At 49.1% G+C, this 17163-nt stretch overlaps 1 protein-coding gene across 2 annotated transcripts in view; it reads right to left on the bottom strand.

Annotated features, from left to right (window-relative positions):
• Nucleotides 1-307: 307 nt before the first annotated feature.
• ADIPOR2 (adiponectin receptor 2) overlaps nt 308-17163 on the bottom strand; it is a 40210-nt gene continuing 23354 nt past the window's right edge. For both annotated transcript variants that reach the window (XM_052639494.1, XM_052639493.1), the window contains 6 exons: nt 11867-11986; nt 7832-8003; nt 5882-6068; nt 5524-5711; nt 3887-4080; nt 308-2880 (listed from right to left, as the gene is read on the bottom strand). In XM_052639494.1, coding sequence (XP_052495454.1) covers nt 2752-2880; nt 3887-4080; nt 5524-5711; nt 5882-6068; nt 7832-8003; nt 11867-11986 — 990 coding nt within the window. In that variant the 3' untranslated portion in view covers nt 308-2751. The remainder of the gene's footprint in view (nt 2881-3886; nt 4081-5523; nt 5712-5881; nt 6069-7831; nt 8004-11866; nt 11987-17163) is intronic.

Below are 17163 nucleotides of genomic sequence, written 5' to 3'. Positions count from 1 at the left end.
CTTTCAAAAATTTAGTAGCCCAACGATAACGAACCCCTAAGTGTCCTGAGATATTCTATTCAGTATAGAAAATACCTTTGTGGCCAAAGAATCCTATTAATATCTCACAAGAGCTTAATTTGTTGGTCAGTCCACAGAGAGCCTTTTCAGAATAGTCTCCAGAACTCAGAGTGGGATGTTTCCAGAAATTTAAGCTTCAGTATCTAAATGAAGGCTTTAAGTTAGGAAGTACCAAAAGCTATGGAGAGGGAAGCTGAGGCAGCTTTTTCTTTAAAAAAAACAAAAAAAAAAAGGCACAACAAGAACGTTCATGTTCCACTTGGTCTCTTTATTAGGAGTCTGAGAACACAGCAAGGAGGGACATCCCATGGTGAGTGGGGCCATCACACAAACGCCCTTCTGAAATCCCAGCCCCCTGTGATCCCCAGAACTGTGCTTTGTGGCTTCGACAATTTATAAACGGGAAGGGGGAAATACTGAGAAGGCCACTCTTCAATGGGTGAGAGGATGAAGCTGCAGAGGTCCCAAACGGCTGAGGGCCGGAAGAGAAAATGAGCATTCGCACAGAGCAAGCGAGCCTCTGACCGCTGAGAGTAAGGCATCCAGGCGCCGACCTGTGGGGTTCCCAGCAGGCGGAGGCGTGCGTGAGGCGGGCCGGGGCTCCGAGGACACACGGAGGTGGTGCACACCCGCTTCCCAGGGAGGGGCCGCCGCGGGGGGCGGGGGGTGTCACGGGGTGGGGGTGGGGGGACGTCTGGTTGGTGATCACGTCACTTTCTAAGGGTTTGTGCTGTGTTGAGCCAGGTGCAGCTCCTCTTCGGGGAGTGTGGTGGGGCGGGGGGGCGTGGCTGGGCCCTGGACTGCTGGCGGTGTCCTGGGGGCCGCACACAACACACCGTTTCCCCGGGCAGGTGACTGGACGCAAGGCTGGCTTCTGGGGTACATCTTGAAGCCCAGTGAGCCTCCTCCCAGGGGTGCAGTGGGGCACTGTCTTGTGGGCCGTGCTCCCTGGAGGGGTAATACTGCTCTTCCACCTGTCCACACGGCACCAGCACGCCCAGCACCAGGGGCAGTGCCCTCACTCAGGACCAGAATACTCCTGAGTTCTACAGAAGATTCTTGCTTCCTGGTTCCCAGGTTTTGCTGGAGACGCAGGGGAAAGGAGACAGCTAACCAAGAAAAGAAACCCACACTGAGTAAACGGGAGACCTTCCCAGGTTCCCAAACACTGGTGGGAGGTGGCCAGCCCAGCTCGGGACCTTGTTCAAGGCTGACGCCTACCGTCCCGGGTGCAATTCAACCACCAGAAGTCTTTGCTGAGACTAACAACTGGACTCGGAGATATGTGGGCAGGTGCAGGCCTCCCAGGAGCCAGACCCTCCGCACCAGACTCCGACACCCCCGCAGGACACCTCTGGGGCTCAAGCAGCCTTACTTGAGCAGCTCCTCAGACTCAGATGCAAGGAGCCAACCAGACTCCCTGGCAGTAATGTATCACTTCCTTCTAAACCTTCGTACCACACCACCCCTAGAAAACTGGGCTCTGGGGTGCCGGTCACCCCAGCACCGGTGGGCAAAGGGCTCTAGCCTCAGAGGCATGCTGCGGACTTCCCTGTTCCTGGAGACCTGACTGGGGCGGCGGGGATGAAGGGGGGTCAGGTTGGTGTGCGCGTGCTCAGCCCCCAGGCACCAGGGCAGCACCACAGGGAGACCCCCCCACCACAGGCGGTGGCCCCGGGCCCCTGTACGGCCAGCCTCAGGCCACGAGCCATGGTGCCAGGGGAGGTGGTCTCTCTCCCGGCGCGGGGGCGGGGGCTGAGGGGGAGGTGAGGCAGTGATGCTCCTGGAGGGACTCATACAGAGTGGTCCAGAGCTCCACTGCAGACACCCCATCCCCACCCCTGCAACCAGCCGAGTCCCCACGGCACTGAAAAGGATGCGGGAAGCCCTGCAGGCGCTCCCCTAATCCCCGCCAGCCTCAGTGATGTTCCTGGGTAGGTGGCACAAACAAGTCGCTCAAACTCTTGACACGTCACTACTGCCTCAATCTCAACACACCCTGCCTCCCCCAGCAAACACACCGCCCCTGCCTCGGGCTCTCCAGGGTCGCCAGGCAGGGCAGGACGCTGCCGCCCCAGGGCCCGAGGTGTCCCCGTTGGCAGAAGGCACCCGGGTTGCCGGGCGTCATACATTCTGGGGCTGTCGCCTGATCCTCCGGCGGTCACGTGTGCAAAACTGGAACAGCGTGTGGCTCTCACGTGTTTCGTTCTATACAAAAGCCTCCCTCCCTCCCCAGCCCTGTGGTTTAAACATTTATATAAATTTTTATTTAAACAGTCAGTTAGAAATCTTATTTACATTAATTTCTTTGTTCTCCCAAAAGGGCATCTAAAATCACACTGCCACCCCTCAGAGAACATAATAAATGTTCGCCAACACTGCTCGGTGTCACCGTTTCTAAGGAGAGAGGAGGGAGGAGGAGGCGCCTCCAGCCAACGTCTCAGCTGGCTACAAGCACAGAGGCCAGCGTGCCCGGGGCGCAAGCGCCCTCCGTCGGCCAGACCCAAGAACGAGGCAGGGCTGGGCCATCTCGCCTCTTCTCCACCTGTGAGGTGTGATTTATTTTTGTTTTCTCTTCCCAGTTGCGGACCACGTGGAGCCCTGGGGCGTCACGAAGCCCCGGGCTGTGGGGCTCCTCTGGCGCTGGCGTCACAGCCGGTGGGGGTCACCGTCCCCGGCCTCTGGCCGCTGTCACAGTGCGTCCTCTTCGCTGCAGCCTCCGCCGACCATGAAACGGAACTCCTGGAGGTTCGAGACCCCGTGGAAGTGGACAAACGCGCCAGCCACCACGAAGATGTGGAACAGCTGATGAGAGTGAAACTGGAGATAGAAGCAGGGAGGGCGAGTCGTCACTAAACGTCGGCAGAAGATCCCGAAGACCACGCGGAGCCGGGGCGGGGCAGGGCGGCGGCTCACATTCAGGCATCCCTGCTCTCAGAGCACCCCGCAGGCACATCGCATTCTGAGGCGAGGCCCGCTGTCCCCACAGAAACAGCGCTGCGGCCCCAAGCTCGGGATGCAGATGCAGCGCACTCCTGGCGCGGGGGGCCCAGCAACGCACTGTGTCTCCTATGCACTCTACTCCTACGCTGTGGGCATCTCAGGATACCCCACCTTCACTCTAGGGCCAGGGCTCTCGCTGCTGTGAGAATCTAAAGGGGCCGCTGATCCGACAGAAGGCAGGCTCAGGCAGTCACGAGGACGATGGGGAGCGGCTGTGCACACAGGGGAAGCTTTGCTCCCTCCCTCACCACTCAGCTCCCGAAGTGCAGTCTTGGTTCCTAACAGGCCATGGACCGGGACTCATGTGTGGACTGGTACCAGGCTGCCCACTGGTCCCCTGCATTTTCTCCCCCCACTCTTTCCTCCTCTCGGTTTACCCTGAACAACCGTCTGGTTAGCCCACCTCCCTTCCAACCACACACACAGATCAGTCTCTTGTTACTAATCACTGAATTCTGGTGCTGAAAAAGACCTGGGTAAAAACCTAGTAGTAGTCTGTCCCCCTCTTCCCACACACGAGACCAAATGGAGGAGGCCTGAAAACCTGCCGCCCAGCACGGGGACAGGGGGACAACGACTCCACGCCTGCCCTGAAGGGCAGTGCGCTGAGTAAGGAGTACCCAAGCTCCCGGGCCGGTCCCAAGAAGGCACTGGCGACGGCCCATTATGGGGCGGCAGGTCTCACGCTGACGCGGCTCAGAGGGAAGCTGGAGCGAGGGTACTTCCTCAATCATGTCACTTCCCTGGGTGCCAGTAACTAACTCACAGATGGGACAGATAAGACAGTGAACCCTGCCCGCCTCCAGCTGCCGACCACACTTACCCAGATGTCACACTTGCCGGGGAAGAAACGCTCAGGGATGCGGGCGGCGTACAGGGCCGCCCCCGTGATGTACAGGCCGGCCATGAGCAACAGCCAGCCGATCTGCCCGATGGTGGCAGCCTTCAGGAAGCCCTCCGAGATGACGTAGTGCAAGGCGGGGATGATCCCGCTCAGGCCGAGGCCCAGAAACACTCCTGGGAATCACAAGGACACAATGGAGACAAGGAGAAAGGAGGAGGGACAGCTTGGCACGGTGCCAGTGACTCTGTAAACTGAGCATCTCAAAAGCGGGATGCAACATTAGCTTCTAGTTTGAAAAGAAAAAGAAGGTTCTTCAAACTCTGGGATTCTGCCATGCAATTCAGCACGGCTACGTTCTAAAAAGAGATCTGTTTACAAAGGCAAAGAGAGAGCCTCCTGCTGAAAAAGCCTCGGCTCCATAAATCAGCAGTCTTCAAGGAGCTTAGAGTGATGTGCTGCTGAATGCCTTAGGAACCAACAACTCAAGTGGTTGGCTCGCAACACCCTATATGCGCTTCTTTACAAGACGCAGGCAACAGTACAGGGCAGTTCCACATAGTTTATCCTCCCTTGAGACAACGGACACCCCGGGGTGAGAGAGGTAGGGTGGGCGATGAGAGAGGGAGGGCCCCCAGAGCACCAGCCAGACACCCAAGTCCACCAGCACGGCACCCCCCAGTCAGACTGCCTTCGAACCCTCTACAGCAAGTGATCTGCAAACTTCTGGACATGCCCTGGGTTATAAGACTAAACTGAGTCTGGATCACCGATTTTTTTTTTTGGAATGAACTGAAATAAAACGTATCAGACTGTGTCAAGTTGAAGGTTAAGTACCATTTCGTCCAAGTTTTGTAATTTATGTTACTTATGTATTATAAAGATGTGTCTAGGGTTGTAAAAGAAAATGTCACGATCAGAAACAGCCTAAAGGTAACTGGGGTCTAAAGCCACCATGAAGTGTGCGCCTCAACCAAGCACCACATGGACAGGAACTGCAGATAAACTGCAGCTTGGGCTTCAACACAAAATGGTTTAGAGCGAAAAGACTGAAAGGACGAGCACTCCTTTTAGTACTTCCTGTTCATCCTCGGCAGGCGCTGGGTGTGGCAAAAAGACTAGAGGCAGAAACACTGAGGAGCCCTGGCTCCAACGGGGTCAGCCAGGCCCTCGCACAGGAAGGAAGGGGCTTTCGGTTGGTTTCCAACCAAATAGGCGTGATCCTGAACATAAAACCCTCTTCATCCTGTACCAGAGAAGGTGTGTCCTCCCTCTAGAACACCCTCAGTTTGGGAGTAAGACTCTTTTTCTTTTTTCCCACACATTTAAAAATGAAAATACACAGAAAGGAACCATCATTTCACAAAAGGTATGGAGCCACAGCCCTAAGGACCATGTACAGCCCTGGACTCGTGTAAACTACTATCAGATGCATCAGCTCAGCACCCACCCCCACTGATGCTGTGAGACGAGCAGGGACACCCCAACATTACAAGCCCCTCAAGAACAGGAACCGTGACTTCTCCATCTCTGCATCACAAGTGCCTAGCCGGACGCTTGGCCAACCATGGCCCTCTCGTGCAGACTGGCAGCACGGAACCCCAGTCTGGGCTTCTTACCTGCTCTCACGCCCCGGTACTGGGGGGTGGCGAACATGTCCCACTGGGAGACGATGATGGCTGCGATGCCCAGGACACAGATGACAATCAAGTAGATGAAGCAAGGTTGCGGGTTACAGTAGAAGGAGTAATAGAGCCAAGGAACGAAACTTCCCATGATCAGAAGAGCAATACCAGAGTAATCCAGTCTAGGGCGGGGGAGAAAATCCACTTACTGTCGGACATCGCTGCCCACTGCAGCTCCCAGGCAAGAGCGCCGGCAGGCAGCATCGAGGGCTCTGCCCACGCTGCTGGACGTGCTCCCTGAGCCCACGGGCTTTGGACCACTGGTCCAAACAGGGACTCTGCAGATACTTACTTGGAGAAGATCCGGGAGACCCCTTCTGAGTGGCAGTAGACTGTGTGGAACAGCCACGAGAAAGAAAGGCAGAGAATGGCCCCCAGGAAGAATAATCCGAAGACCACCTTTTCCTGCAGGGGGGCCACAAAGGAGATGTTGGGGCGAAACATATAAAAGATCCCCAGGCACAGGAAGAACACACAACCTAGAAAAGAGGACGGAAGAAAGCCGGGATTACCACCTTCTGAAGAGAGTGTTATGTATCGATTACGTTTTCAGTCCTGACACCTGAATCAAAATTCTTCCGAACAACTAAATCTTATCCAAAACATTGGTCTGCTCCAGACACTGTTGGTATCACATGCCCCTCAGCTTCACAAGCGCAGTGTAACAGGGTAATTTGTGATTAATCCAAAAAGAAAACAGACAGGGCCTGCTAAGCCCACCTCTACCTCTAGATCCGTAAGAAATTCCATGTATAATGGTTTTGGCACATGTGCTACAGCTAGGTTTCAAAGGCCCACTCGGCAGTTTCTTTTGCAATGAACACTGACCCCTCCAAACTCCGCTAGGAAATACAGCGGTTGGTCTCCACCAACCGCTCTATGGAACCACCTGCGGCTCTGGTCCTCACCAGCTGGCCCACAGAGTTAGGAGTTAGGGACAGTGAAGTGCTATTTGGGCAATTTCAAACCAGTTTTTAAACTGTTCTTCACAGTTAGATACCACATTCTTATTGCTCAGGGAAAGGCTACTTAACACAAGACAAACATAGAAATTAAGACGTTAAAACATTTGCTAAGTGATTCTATGTGATCATTTAGTAAAGTTAGAAGTCAGCAACAAACTCGATCTGATTCTCTGCTCTGATCTACTCTCTGATTTTGGAGAACTTGGAGGCACAGAGGAAATCAAACATGTGGTAAGATACGTACATTAAATGGGGAAAGGCCAGACTACTCAATACATTCACCAGGTTGTGCGATCGTCACTATTTCATTTCAGAACATTTTCACTGCCCCAAAAAGAAGTCTCACACCTGCTCAGCCATCTCCCATCACCCCACCCCCACCCCCCAACAACCCTAACAAAGCACTGATCTACTGGACTTTCTAGCTCTACGCATTTCCCCATTTGGGGTACTTCGTGTATATGGATCGTACAGTACCCGGCCTTTGTGTCCGGCTCCTTTCACTTCACACAAGGTTTTCATGGCTAGCCCGTGCCGTTGCCCATTCTCAGCAGTCCAGCCCTTTTAAGGCTGTATAATACTCCACTGCATCCGTATACTACACTTTATTTATAGGTCAGGTGATAGATACTTGGTTGTTCCCACTTTCCCCTAACGATGAATAAAGCTGCTAAAAACATTCATGTACACACCTTTGTGGGAATATGTCCTCAATACTCTTGGGTATATACCTAAAATTGCTGGTAACTCCGTTTAATTTTCTGAGGAACTGAAACCGTTTTCCATACAGATTGCGCCATTTTCCATTCCACCAGCAATGCGTGAGAGTTCTAATCTTTCCATATCCGGGCAAAGACTTGTCACTTTCCATTTTCTTGATAACAGCCATTCTTGTGAGTGTGAAGTTGTATCTCACTGTACTTCCTCAAATGACTCACGATGTCATTGAACACCTTTCTCATATGTTCACTGGCCATGCGTAATGACTTTTAAAAATCAACTTACTTCTGTAAAATAACTACTTTCCTCTCCATGCTCATTAAAATATTACAGCCAATTCTGCATAGTGCCTTTTCCTTGGCCTGGTTTAAGGACATGTCTGAAAACCTAGTATAAACTGGGACAACCAGAGACACCACCGAGGAGCTGCATCACAAGCAATCCAGTAAACAAAAACGGCAAATTCAAAACACACTTTCTAAGTTCCGTCCTTACGCTTACATACAGGGTGGGGGGAGGACCAGAAAGGTCACATTAATCATTACTATTCAACATACCCAAGAGATGTGTCCAGATGTTGCCTGTCTCAGTGTGTATTCTGAAAATGCTCTTAAAACAGGCGCGGAAAGAAGGCATCGGGGGCCGGTGTCCATGTAGGAGGAAGTCATTATCCTTGAGCCACTCAGGTAGCACGTCGTGAGGGATCACTCGCCATCGACCTTCCCAGACCTGGAAGAGGATCAGCAAATCCTTCTGTGGGTTTAACTGTTGATTTAGCAACATTGATGGCTATCTCTTACCACACTGCCTTACAATGAGATAAAGTAAACTATCTTTAGAAAGACAAATGCATTCAAAGGCATAATGGCCTATACTCTGAAAAAACTGACTGAGGAAAAAAATACATTCTTTTTATTGGGGTAGGGGAGCTTTTCTAAGGAAAAGGAAAGAGCAAATGAAGTTACAGAAAATACCCAGGCGACTTCCCTGGTGGCCTAATGGTTAGGATTCTGCACTTTCACTGGGGAGCGCCTGGGTTCAGTCCTGAGTCAGGGAACTGACATGGGCAAGCCACAAGACATGGCCAAGAAGAAAAAAAAAGTGCTTTCCAGCTCTGTTTCAGTCCGGCCAAGGCAAGATGAGAGGCTGGAGTCCTGCCCATACAGATGCTCCTCCTTCATCCTTCACGACAGACTTTGTGTTAATCGCTCAGTAGTGTCTGACTCTCTGTGACCCAATGGACTGTACCCCACCAGGCTGCTCTGTCCATGGAATTCTCCAGGCACAAACACTGGAGTGGGTTGCCATTCCCTTCTCCATGAAGGGAGAAGAGAATCGCTCAGTCATGTCCGATTCTTTGTAACCCTGTGGACTATACAGTCCATGGAATTCTCCAGGCCAGAATACTCTAGTTGGTAGCCTTTCTCCTCTCCAGGGAATCTTCCGGACCCAGGGACCAAACCCAGGTCTCCCGCATTTCAGGCAGACTCTTTACCAGCTGAGCCACCAGGGAAGCCCAAGCATACTGGAGTGGGTAGCCTCTCCCTTCTTCAGCAGATCTTCGCAACCCAGGAATCGAACTGGGGGCTCACGCATTGCAGGTGGACTCTTTACCAACTGAGTTACCAGGGAAGCCCCTAATACATACCAGGAAAACCCCTGTTGTATTAAGTAAGACCGTTTTTATACTTAATATTCCTGTTGGTGGGGAAAAAACGTAGAATCACACTTAGGCACCTTTTGCTAAAATTGCCTCCCTGTCCTTTGCTTTCTCTTCCAATCACAGCAAATATAATCAAGTAGAAAGAAAGAGCAAAGGGGTCGGAAAACCTTGGATCTCTGCCATTACCCAGTTGAAGGAGTCTTCACTAACTACAAAAATCCTCAAGCCTCAGTTTTCTCGTTTATAAAACGAGGACACGAGTGTGGAAACTTACGAGGATGCACAGAAATGACCCCCAGCTCCCCCACCCCAAAGGCAGTGTGCAACCCTGCTGTCCCCACAGGCGGCCACCCGAGAGCTCGAGCCTGGGGAGCCGCCAAGGAGCGCAGCCTCCGGCCCTTCAGGTCCCCTCTTCCTCGCTGCCACTCCCCTGTCAGGCTCTAAAGGAAAGAGATGGGGGTGGGGGAGCCCCTCCTAAAAAACACGCCAGCCTCATCACTCCGCTCCTTTCACGACTCTCAGCCCAGCGAGCTCACACCGTAAGATCACTTCCACCTCAACTAACCTGCCCTTGCTGAGCCAAACAGACGCCGAGGAAGAGGCAGAAGCACGTCCACCTAGGGCTTCCCCTTGGCCCCCACCTGCCGGCCACCATGCCCACCCCACCCCTCCCCTCCCTGCACTCCACTGGGGTGGGACGAAAAACCGAGAATAGCAACGACCCCCTCACAATGGCACTCACGATCCATCTCCACTCTCCTCCCAACCCCAGGCCTGTGCTCACCTGCCCTCCCATTGGTGGTTCCTAACGTGCAACAAAATAAACTCATCTGTCACCAGATGCTGCTACTCAGCTTTACTTGGAGAGAACTTTATTTTCTAAGATGGAAAGCAATCCTCGCCTCCCTCCAGGCAGTTCACAGCCTGCAAACAGCTCTGCTGTGATTGTATGAGGAGAGCTACTGTGTTATCACACGAGCAGTTACTAGCTCTTACCAGTGACACCGGTACACAGTGTCAGAGCGGCTTTCCCTGAGGTTTCTAAACACACACTCTGGCCTCTGAAGGCTGGGCCCAGGCGCTGTGCCTCCATCGTTACACTGCACCCGTGGCTCAACTGGCAGGGCAGCCAAATGCCGACCAGACAGGTATTCTCCCCCCTCAACTCCAAGCAGGAAGAACAAGGTCAAGCTTAGTCAAAGACACCTTTGTTTATAAGCTTGACAAGGGCAATGCCTAAATCAAACATCTTAGCAATGGCTCACTAGAGGTGTTAGACCATATGATAAACAAAACACATTTAGAAAAAAAAAAAATGACCCGCAGAAGACCTCTATGTCCACATGGGCCAGACTATGATGGCAGACTAGCAGCGACTGAAGGCTGGAATAAAAGAGACGCGAAACACAAACACTCTCTAAAGCCTAAATGACTTTATTTACTCCCCCTATTCCTGTAGAAAAGCCTTCTCCACAAGGTAAAGCACACAAGCAAGGTGGCAGGACACTGCATTCTCAACTGTCTGTTTACTTGCTTCCAAGAAATAGAATCCAGTGTCACCAAATACAGGCAGGCGGGTTTATCAAGGACAGTCAGGAGCTTGGCCACGGTGGGTGGGGTGACTCAGGAAGCCTGCCCCTTTCGCTCAGACACACTTCTACGAGATAATAGGGGTTCATAATAATTTTATGACCCACTCCTTTCCTTCAGGAAATCATAGTCTATAGCAAACAAGTGTCCTATTTATTCACCACCTGTTATCTCTTAAACTGGAAAGTTTTATTTGCCTTACTCTCTATTCTTGGTTCAGAAAGGAGAACAAAAAGTCAAGTTACCTACAGCACCCCACTGATCCATAAATATAAAAATCCCTAGTGGCTGACACTGAATACTCAACTCTGAGATTTAAGGGAAAAACTTGCTTTTGAAAACCAAAATGTATCTTTCGTATCCCTTTGCTCTAACTCTACTGAGATAGTGATTACTAGAATGGGTTTAATGTTTCGATTGGCTTTTTTTTCACCAGTTTTCAAACACTGATTAAAATTTTCTGGGCTCTAAAAGTAGATCCATAAATGTTTAAGACTCTGCCACCCTTTCCCTGAAATCCCTCTGGTCTTGAAAGAGATGTCTATATTCGGATTATAATGTTTTCTTCTCAGCTCTGGTCCAAAGTACAGGACTCTAAGTCAACTGGCCCCAATTATTTCTAGCATCATTGTAAATGTAGAAAAACCTAAATTTAGTTTTTAGGATCTAAGACTATATTCATAAAAAGTCTTGGTTTCACAAAACTCATGAAAAAGCAAAGTGTCAGAAAAATTTTTCTCTAAATGATCAAGAGTTCTTCAAAATCATTTAATAATAAATTTACACACACAGGTTGAACTGTGTTGACCTGAGGTCACACCTGTCAGGATCGGATGGATCAAGTGGCTAAACCCATACATATCAGGGTCCCTGACCATGTTTTCGAAACAAGCAACCCCAATTCCAGATGCCATTTTAGGGGAACAGAGCCCCACGGGGATCCTAATGACTCAGAAAACATACCAGCCACACTGACAACACTGGATGTGTGTGAAGACGAGGCAAGTCCTACCTGAGGAAGAGTCTATCACCCACTGGACCCCGAGAGGAGAAGCATGCTGCAGAGCAGACTCATTTCAGGGCCTGTAGGCATCGAGCACCCCCAACTCTGCTTCCTTCTGTCTTATCTAACTGGTCAGTAAGACATCTACTCTGTGAGCTGGTTTCCCAGCTAGAGGATCCAGTTTTCTCAAACCTTTATGAGGGCTGCTGCAGGCAGCCCACTCACTGGGACACACACTCTCCCCAGAGGGACGGTACTCCTGCTCTCCTAACTCGCAGACTTGTTTGGGAAGGACTAAACATACAGCGTGGAAATGACCAGGAGCAGCCACCTTACCTTACAGACAAACTCCTCCATCCTCTCCATGGCATGGTGGGCTTGCAGGAGGGGGGACATGCCCATGAACCCCTCATCTTCCTGAGATGCTCCATCATCGCACTCACACTCCTCCACGCTCTGCAAGGCAATCACAGAGACAGTCGGGGACAGAGGTCAGGAGCCAGAGGAAACGAACAATACCTTTTCCTTGAAAAAATTACACTGAAAATCTCTTAAGGTTAAAACAAGACCTCAGACAACTTAACAATATAGGAAGTAAGGTCTGTTTATTATAGAATTACTGAGTACTAAAAATAAGAGGTGCCTGATTCTTCTCTGCAGACAATTAAACTACGGCAGCAGCATTCCTGTTTGTTTCCGTAGCAAGGTTCAGGAGTGGCCTTGGATGCTTTGTTTTTTGTTGTAAGAATTATAGACCACAAAATACTATTACATATACAAAGCTGAGAAATTACCGAGGGGACAATCTCCAAGAATCCCACCTGGAACGTGTAAAATAAATCTAATGCAGTTAAGTGCTCTAGGGGAAACGAGGAAAAACACTGTAAAACCATTTACTAAATCCCTAAAGCACACCAAGCACAAAAGCAAGGCCATTCCATTTAATCCTGACAACCACCTTACTATATCAGTATTCTTATCTAAACCTATAGCACATCAGGCAGGGACTTCCCTGGTGGTATAGTGGGTGGGAATCCGTCTGCCAGTGCAGGGGACATGGGTTCGATCCCTGGTCTGAGAGGGAATGCCACCGCACGCTCTGGGGCAGCTAAGCCCACATGCCACAACTACAGCCTGCGCTCCAGAGCCCAGAACTGCAACAACGGAGCCCACATGCCAAACTACTGAGCCCGTGTGCCTGAGGCCAGCAAGGCACCACTACTGAGCCTGCCTGCTCCAGCTACTGAGCCCGTGTGCCTGAGGCCAGCAAGGCACCACTACTGAGCCTGTCCGCTCCAGCTACTGAGCCCGTGTGCCTGAGGCCAGCAAGGCACCACTACTGAGCCTGTCCGCTCCAGCTACTGAGCCCGTCCGCTCCAGCTACTGAGCCCGTGTGCCTGAGGCCAGCAAGGCACCACTACTGAGCCTGTCCACTTCAGCTACTGAGCCCATGAACCTAGCACCTGTGCTCCACAGCAGGAAAAGCCACCACCACGAGAAGCCTGAAGAACACAACTAGAGAAAGCTCACACGCAGCAACAAAGACCCAGCACAACCAAAAATATTAACAAAATAATCCCCTGCACTGCAGCTACTGAGCCCTCTTATAACAGAATACTCTCAAACATGCCCTCAAAAAACAAATGTCTTAAACACAGGACCACAAATAGCTATTTATTGTGGTCAAGCATTGCAGAGTTGCTAATTAGGCATCTTCACAGAGTGGGTGGTGGTAAAATATAGCTTCCTTGGTTAAACAGGATAACACGGTAGGAATTAAGTGGCCAGAACAAGGACAAAAATGTTTTCTCCACGACACATGGGCAAGTTTATAGCCCTGCCACATGATGAAGGTCTGGAAAAGTCTGCGCTGGGCACGATACACATCATATAAAAGCCTCTGTCGTCCAATATGAACTCTAAAGAATGACCCTGTCAGGAGTGGAAATTACTTTCAACTCCCCTTCCAGTAGCCACTAAACCACAGACCCAAATATCTGCCTCAACAACGAACTGCATCCAAGGCAGTCACGTGAGGGTAAACGCACGCCACGTTCTGCCCTGTCGTCACACCTCTGACTGTCACCAACATGGATCACGAAGAGAAACAGGGCAGTGTGAACGGGGAACAGCGAAAACCCAAGCTGCCTATATAAAGGCCGAAACCATAGTGCTCCACGGCTTCCTACGAATAAATCACTGTCCCTACACTGAAAGAGACGCCAGCGCTCTGCAGTGAGTACAAAGACGCTTTCAAATCTCTCTTTCCTGCTCCCGTCAGTGAAGTCCATCTGTGAGAAGAGTTAAAGTGGGTTATATCTCAAAACACCACCATATCCAACTGATGATCCATTCAAAGTACAAGCTAAAATGTCAATTCTCCAGGCTGCACTTTACCTTTGGAAAGAGAACCAGAGTGATAAAGACCAAAGTCGTTAAAGATAAGTCTAACACAAAATGACAATAACCCACCAGTCTACTGGGTGTTGGTCTGCTTCAGCCCAGCTCAGCTCAGTTCAGTTTAATAAATATTTATTAAAAGGATGTTTTCTACAAAGGTGAGCAAAATACAGTCTCTGCCTTCCACGCGTGTACAATCTAATAAGGGACCAAATTAGCCACAAAGATAACTGTAACAAAAATAAGGTACAGTCAGTTTAGAAACGGAATGTGGAGCTCAGGAAAGGCTGCATTAGAATTAGAATTAGAAAGAAATTAGAAAGGAATTCGAATTTTGGAAAGATAAAAGAACTGTCGAGAAGGAAAAGCAAAAGCACTGTTTTGAAGAAAAGAGACTAGTTCAGTTCAGCTGAAACTTAGGGGAATAGCTGGACATAAATTACATATTTACATACTAAAAGTCAGTAGGCAAGTGCCACAGGCTACAATCGTTGTTCAGTTGCTCAGTCGTGTCCAACTCTTTGCAACCCCATGGACTGTAGCACGCCAGGCTTCCCTGTCCTTCATCTCCTGGAGTTTGCTCAAACTCATATCCATTGAATCAGTGATGCCGTCCAACCATCTCATCCTCTATCACCCCCTTCTCCTCTTGCCCTCAATCTTTCCCAGCATCAGGGTCTCTTTCAGTGAATCGGCTCTTGGAATCAGGTAGCCTAAGTACTGGAGCTTCAGCATCAGCATCAGCATCAGTCCTTGCAATGAATATTCAGGGTTGATTTCCTTTAGGACTGACTAGTTTGATCTCCGTGCTGTCCAAGGGACTCTCAAGAGTCTTCTCCAGCACCACAGTTCAAAAGCATCAATTCTGCGGTGCTCAGCCTTCTTTATGGTCCAGCTCTCACATCTGTACATGACTACTGGAAAAACCACAGCTTTGACTATGTACAGCTTTGTCCACAAAGTGATGTCTCTGCTTTTTAATACACTGCCTAAGTTTATCACAGCTTTCCTTCCAAGGAGCAAGCATCTTTTAATTTCATGGCTGCAGTCACCATCAGCAGTGACTTTGGAGCCCAAGAAAATAAAATTTGTCACTGTTTCCACTTTTTCCTCTTCTATTTGCCATGAAGCAATGCGACTGGATACCAGGATCCTAGTTTTTTGAATGCTGAATTTTTCACTCTCCTCTTTCACCCTCATCAAGAGTCTCTTTAGTTTCTCTTTACTTTCTGCCATTAGAGTGGTATCATCTGCATGTCTGAGGTTGTTGATATTTCTCCCAGCAATCTTGATTCCACCTTGTGATTCATCTAGCCTGGCATTTCACATGATGTCACTCTGCATATAAGTTAAATAAGGTGACAATATACAGCCTTGACATACTCCTTTCCCAATTTTGAATCAGTCCATTGTTCCATGTCCAGTTCTAACTGCTGCTTCTTGACCTGCATACAGGTTTCTCAAGAGACAGGTAAGGTGGTCTGGTATTTCCATCTCTTTAAGAATTTTCCATAGTGTGTTGTGATACACATATAGCCAATGAAGCAGATGTTTTTCTGGAATTCCTTTGCTTTCTCTATGATCCAATGGATGTTGACAATTTGATTTCTGGTTCCTCAACCTTTTCTAAAGCCAGTTTGTACATCTGGAAGCTCTTGGTTCATGTACGGCTGAAGCTAGCTTGAAGGAATTTGAGCATAACCTTGCTAACATGTGAAATGAGTGCAACTGTACGGTAATTGGAACATTCTTTGGCATTACTGTTCTTTGGGAGTGGAATAAAAACTGGCCTTTTCTGGACCTTTGGCCACTACTAAGTTTTTCAAATTTGTTGACATTTAAGTGTAGCACTTTAAAAGCATCATCTTTTAGGATTTTGAATAGCTCAGCTAGAATTCTATCACCTCCACTAGCTTTGCTTACAGTAATGCTTCCTAAGGCCGACTGGACTTCACACTCCAGTATGTCTAGCCCTAGGTGAGTGACCACACCATCATGGTTATCCAAGTCATTAGGACTTTTTTGCACAGTATTCTTGCCACCTGTTCTCAATCATAATCGTAATGCTGTCCATGATGAGAAGATAAAGGTAGAGGAAACGGAAAGGTATCCAGGGCCAGGACACCAAACCTGGGTCAAAGTGTGTTTGCCCCTCCAGAGGTCTGAGAACTGAGGCCTGCTGTATCCACGTAATTACAAGGAATACAAGCTAAGGCCCCCATACAAGATGACTTCATGTATTCAGAAAATACCTGCCCAGGAAGATTAAGGACACAAACCACTAGGTGACATTATGAGCTTCAGAACTTCTCAAAAATTCACTAACATTAGACTGCTCAACCAGCTCCTTAGTACAGTTGCTGAACTGGTCAAATCTGCTCCCTTCCAAGTATGTGCTCACTAGACTTGCTCCAACTATCAAAACTATCATAAACTCTGTGCAATGTCAATATGAGCTCGGTACTGAAAGTACCTGCCATAAACCACGACAGTCAGGCCCCAAACCACACACACGGCTGTCCGCAACCTCGCCTTTCTAAACAAGACCCTGAGGGTGCTGCTCACTCTTACTGCAGTAAGAAACTTCACTTCATCTCATCAACAAGTTACTGTTTGCCTGCTTGCCTTTTTTAATTAACCGTTTTTTTAACTGAAGTACAGTGAACTTACAATGCTGTTAAGTTTCGTGTGTGCTGCAAAGTGATTCAATGATACATCAACGGGCTATATCTTGGTAGTCTTTTTGGAAAGTTGACAGGTTGAATCCAGCCTTAAATCTAGAAATCTGCAATGTGTAGTAAGGGCACTAGCAAGCTGATATACCTAGCCCAGACACACACAGGGGTCAGCAGAAACTAAGGTGTCCAAAACAAGAGCTGAAAGAGTAAGCGCTGATGACTGCATTTCTGGTATCATCCAACACAGTAAGTTCAACAGCTAGTCTCTGTGAACATTCATTTTGGTCTGCCTAGAAATACACATACTCTTAACCTTAAAGACTAGTTCTCGCTATCAAAGTTTGATGGAAAAAATCTTCAAAATCATCCAAATTTTCTTTTTTAATTCTCACAAAGCAACTGTTTTTTAATCTTTATTGAAGTTCCTAAGCAGACCTCAAGAAAAGAAAATGAAGTGATTGGCAGACAGGAGTGATTGGCAGACAAATCAGCTTTCTTATGATAAACTAACAAACTGTGGCATTCTTATGAGTTTGGTTAAAGCACACATCAGTC

This window comes from Budorcas taxicolor, chromosome 5 (genome assembly GCF_023091745.1).
Source record: "Budorcas taxicolor isolate Tak-1 chromosome 5, Takin1.1, whole genome shotgun sequence".
Taxonomy (NCBI): Eukaryota; Metazoa; Chordata; class Mammalia; order Artiodactyla; family Bovidae; genus Budorcas; species Budorcas taxicolor.
This window is presented reverse-complemented; position numbering and strand designations above follow the sequence as displayed.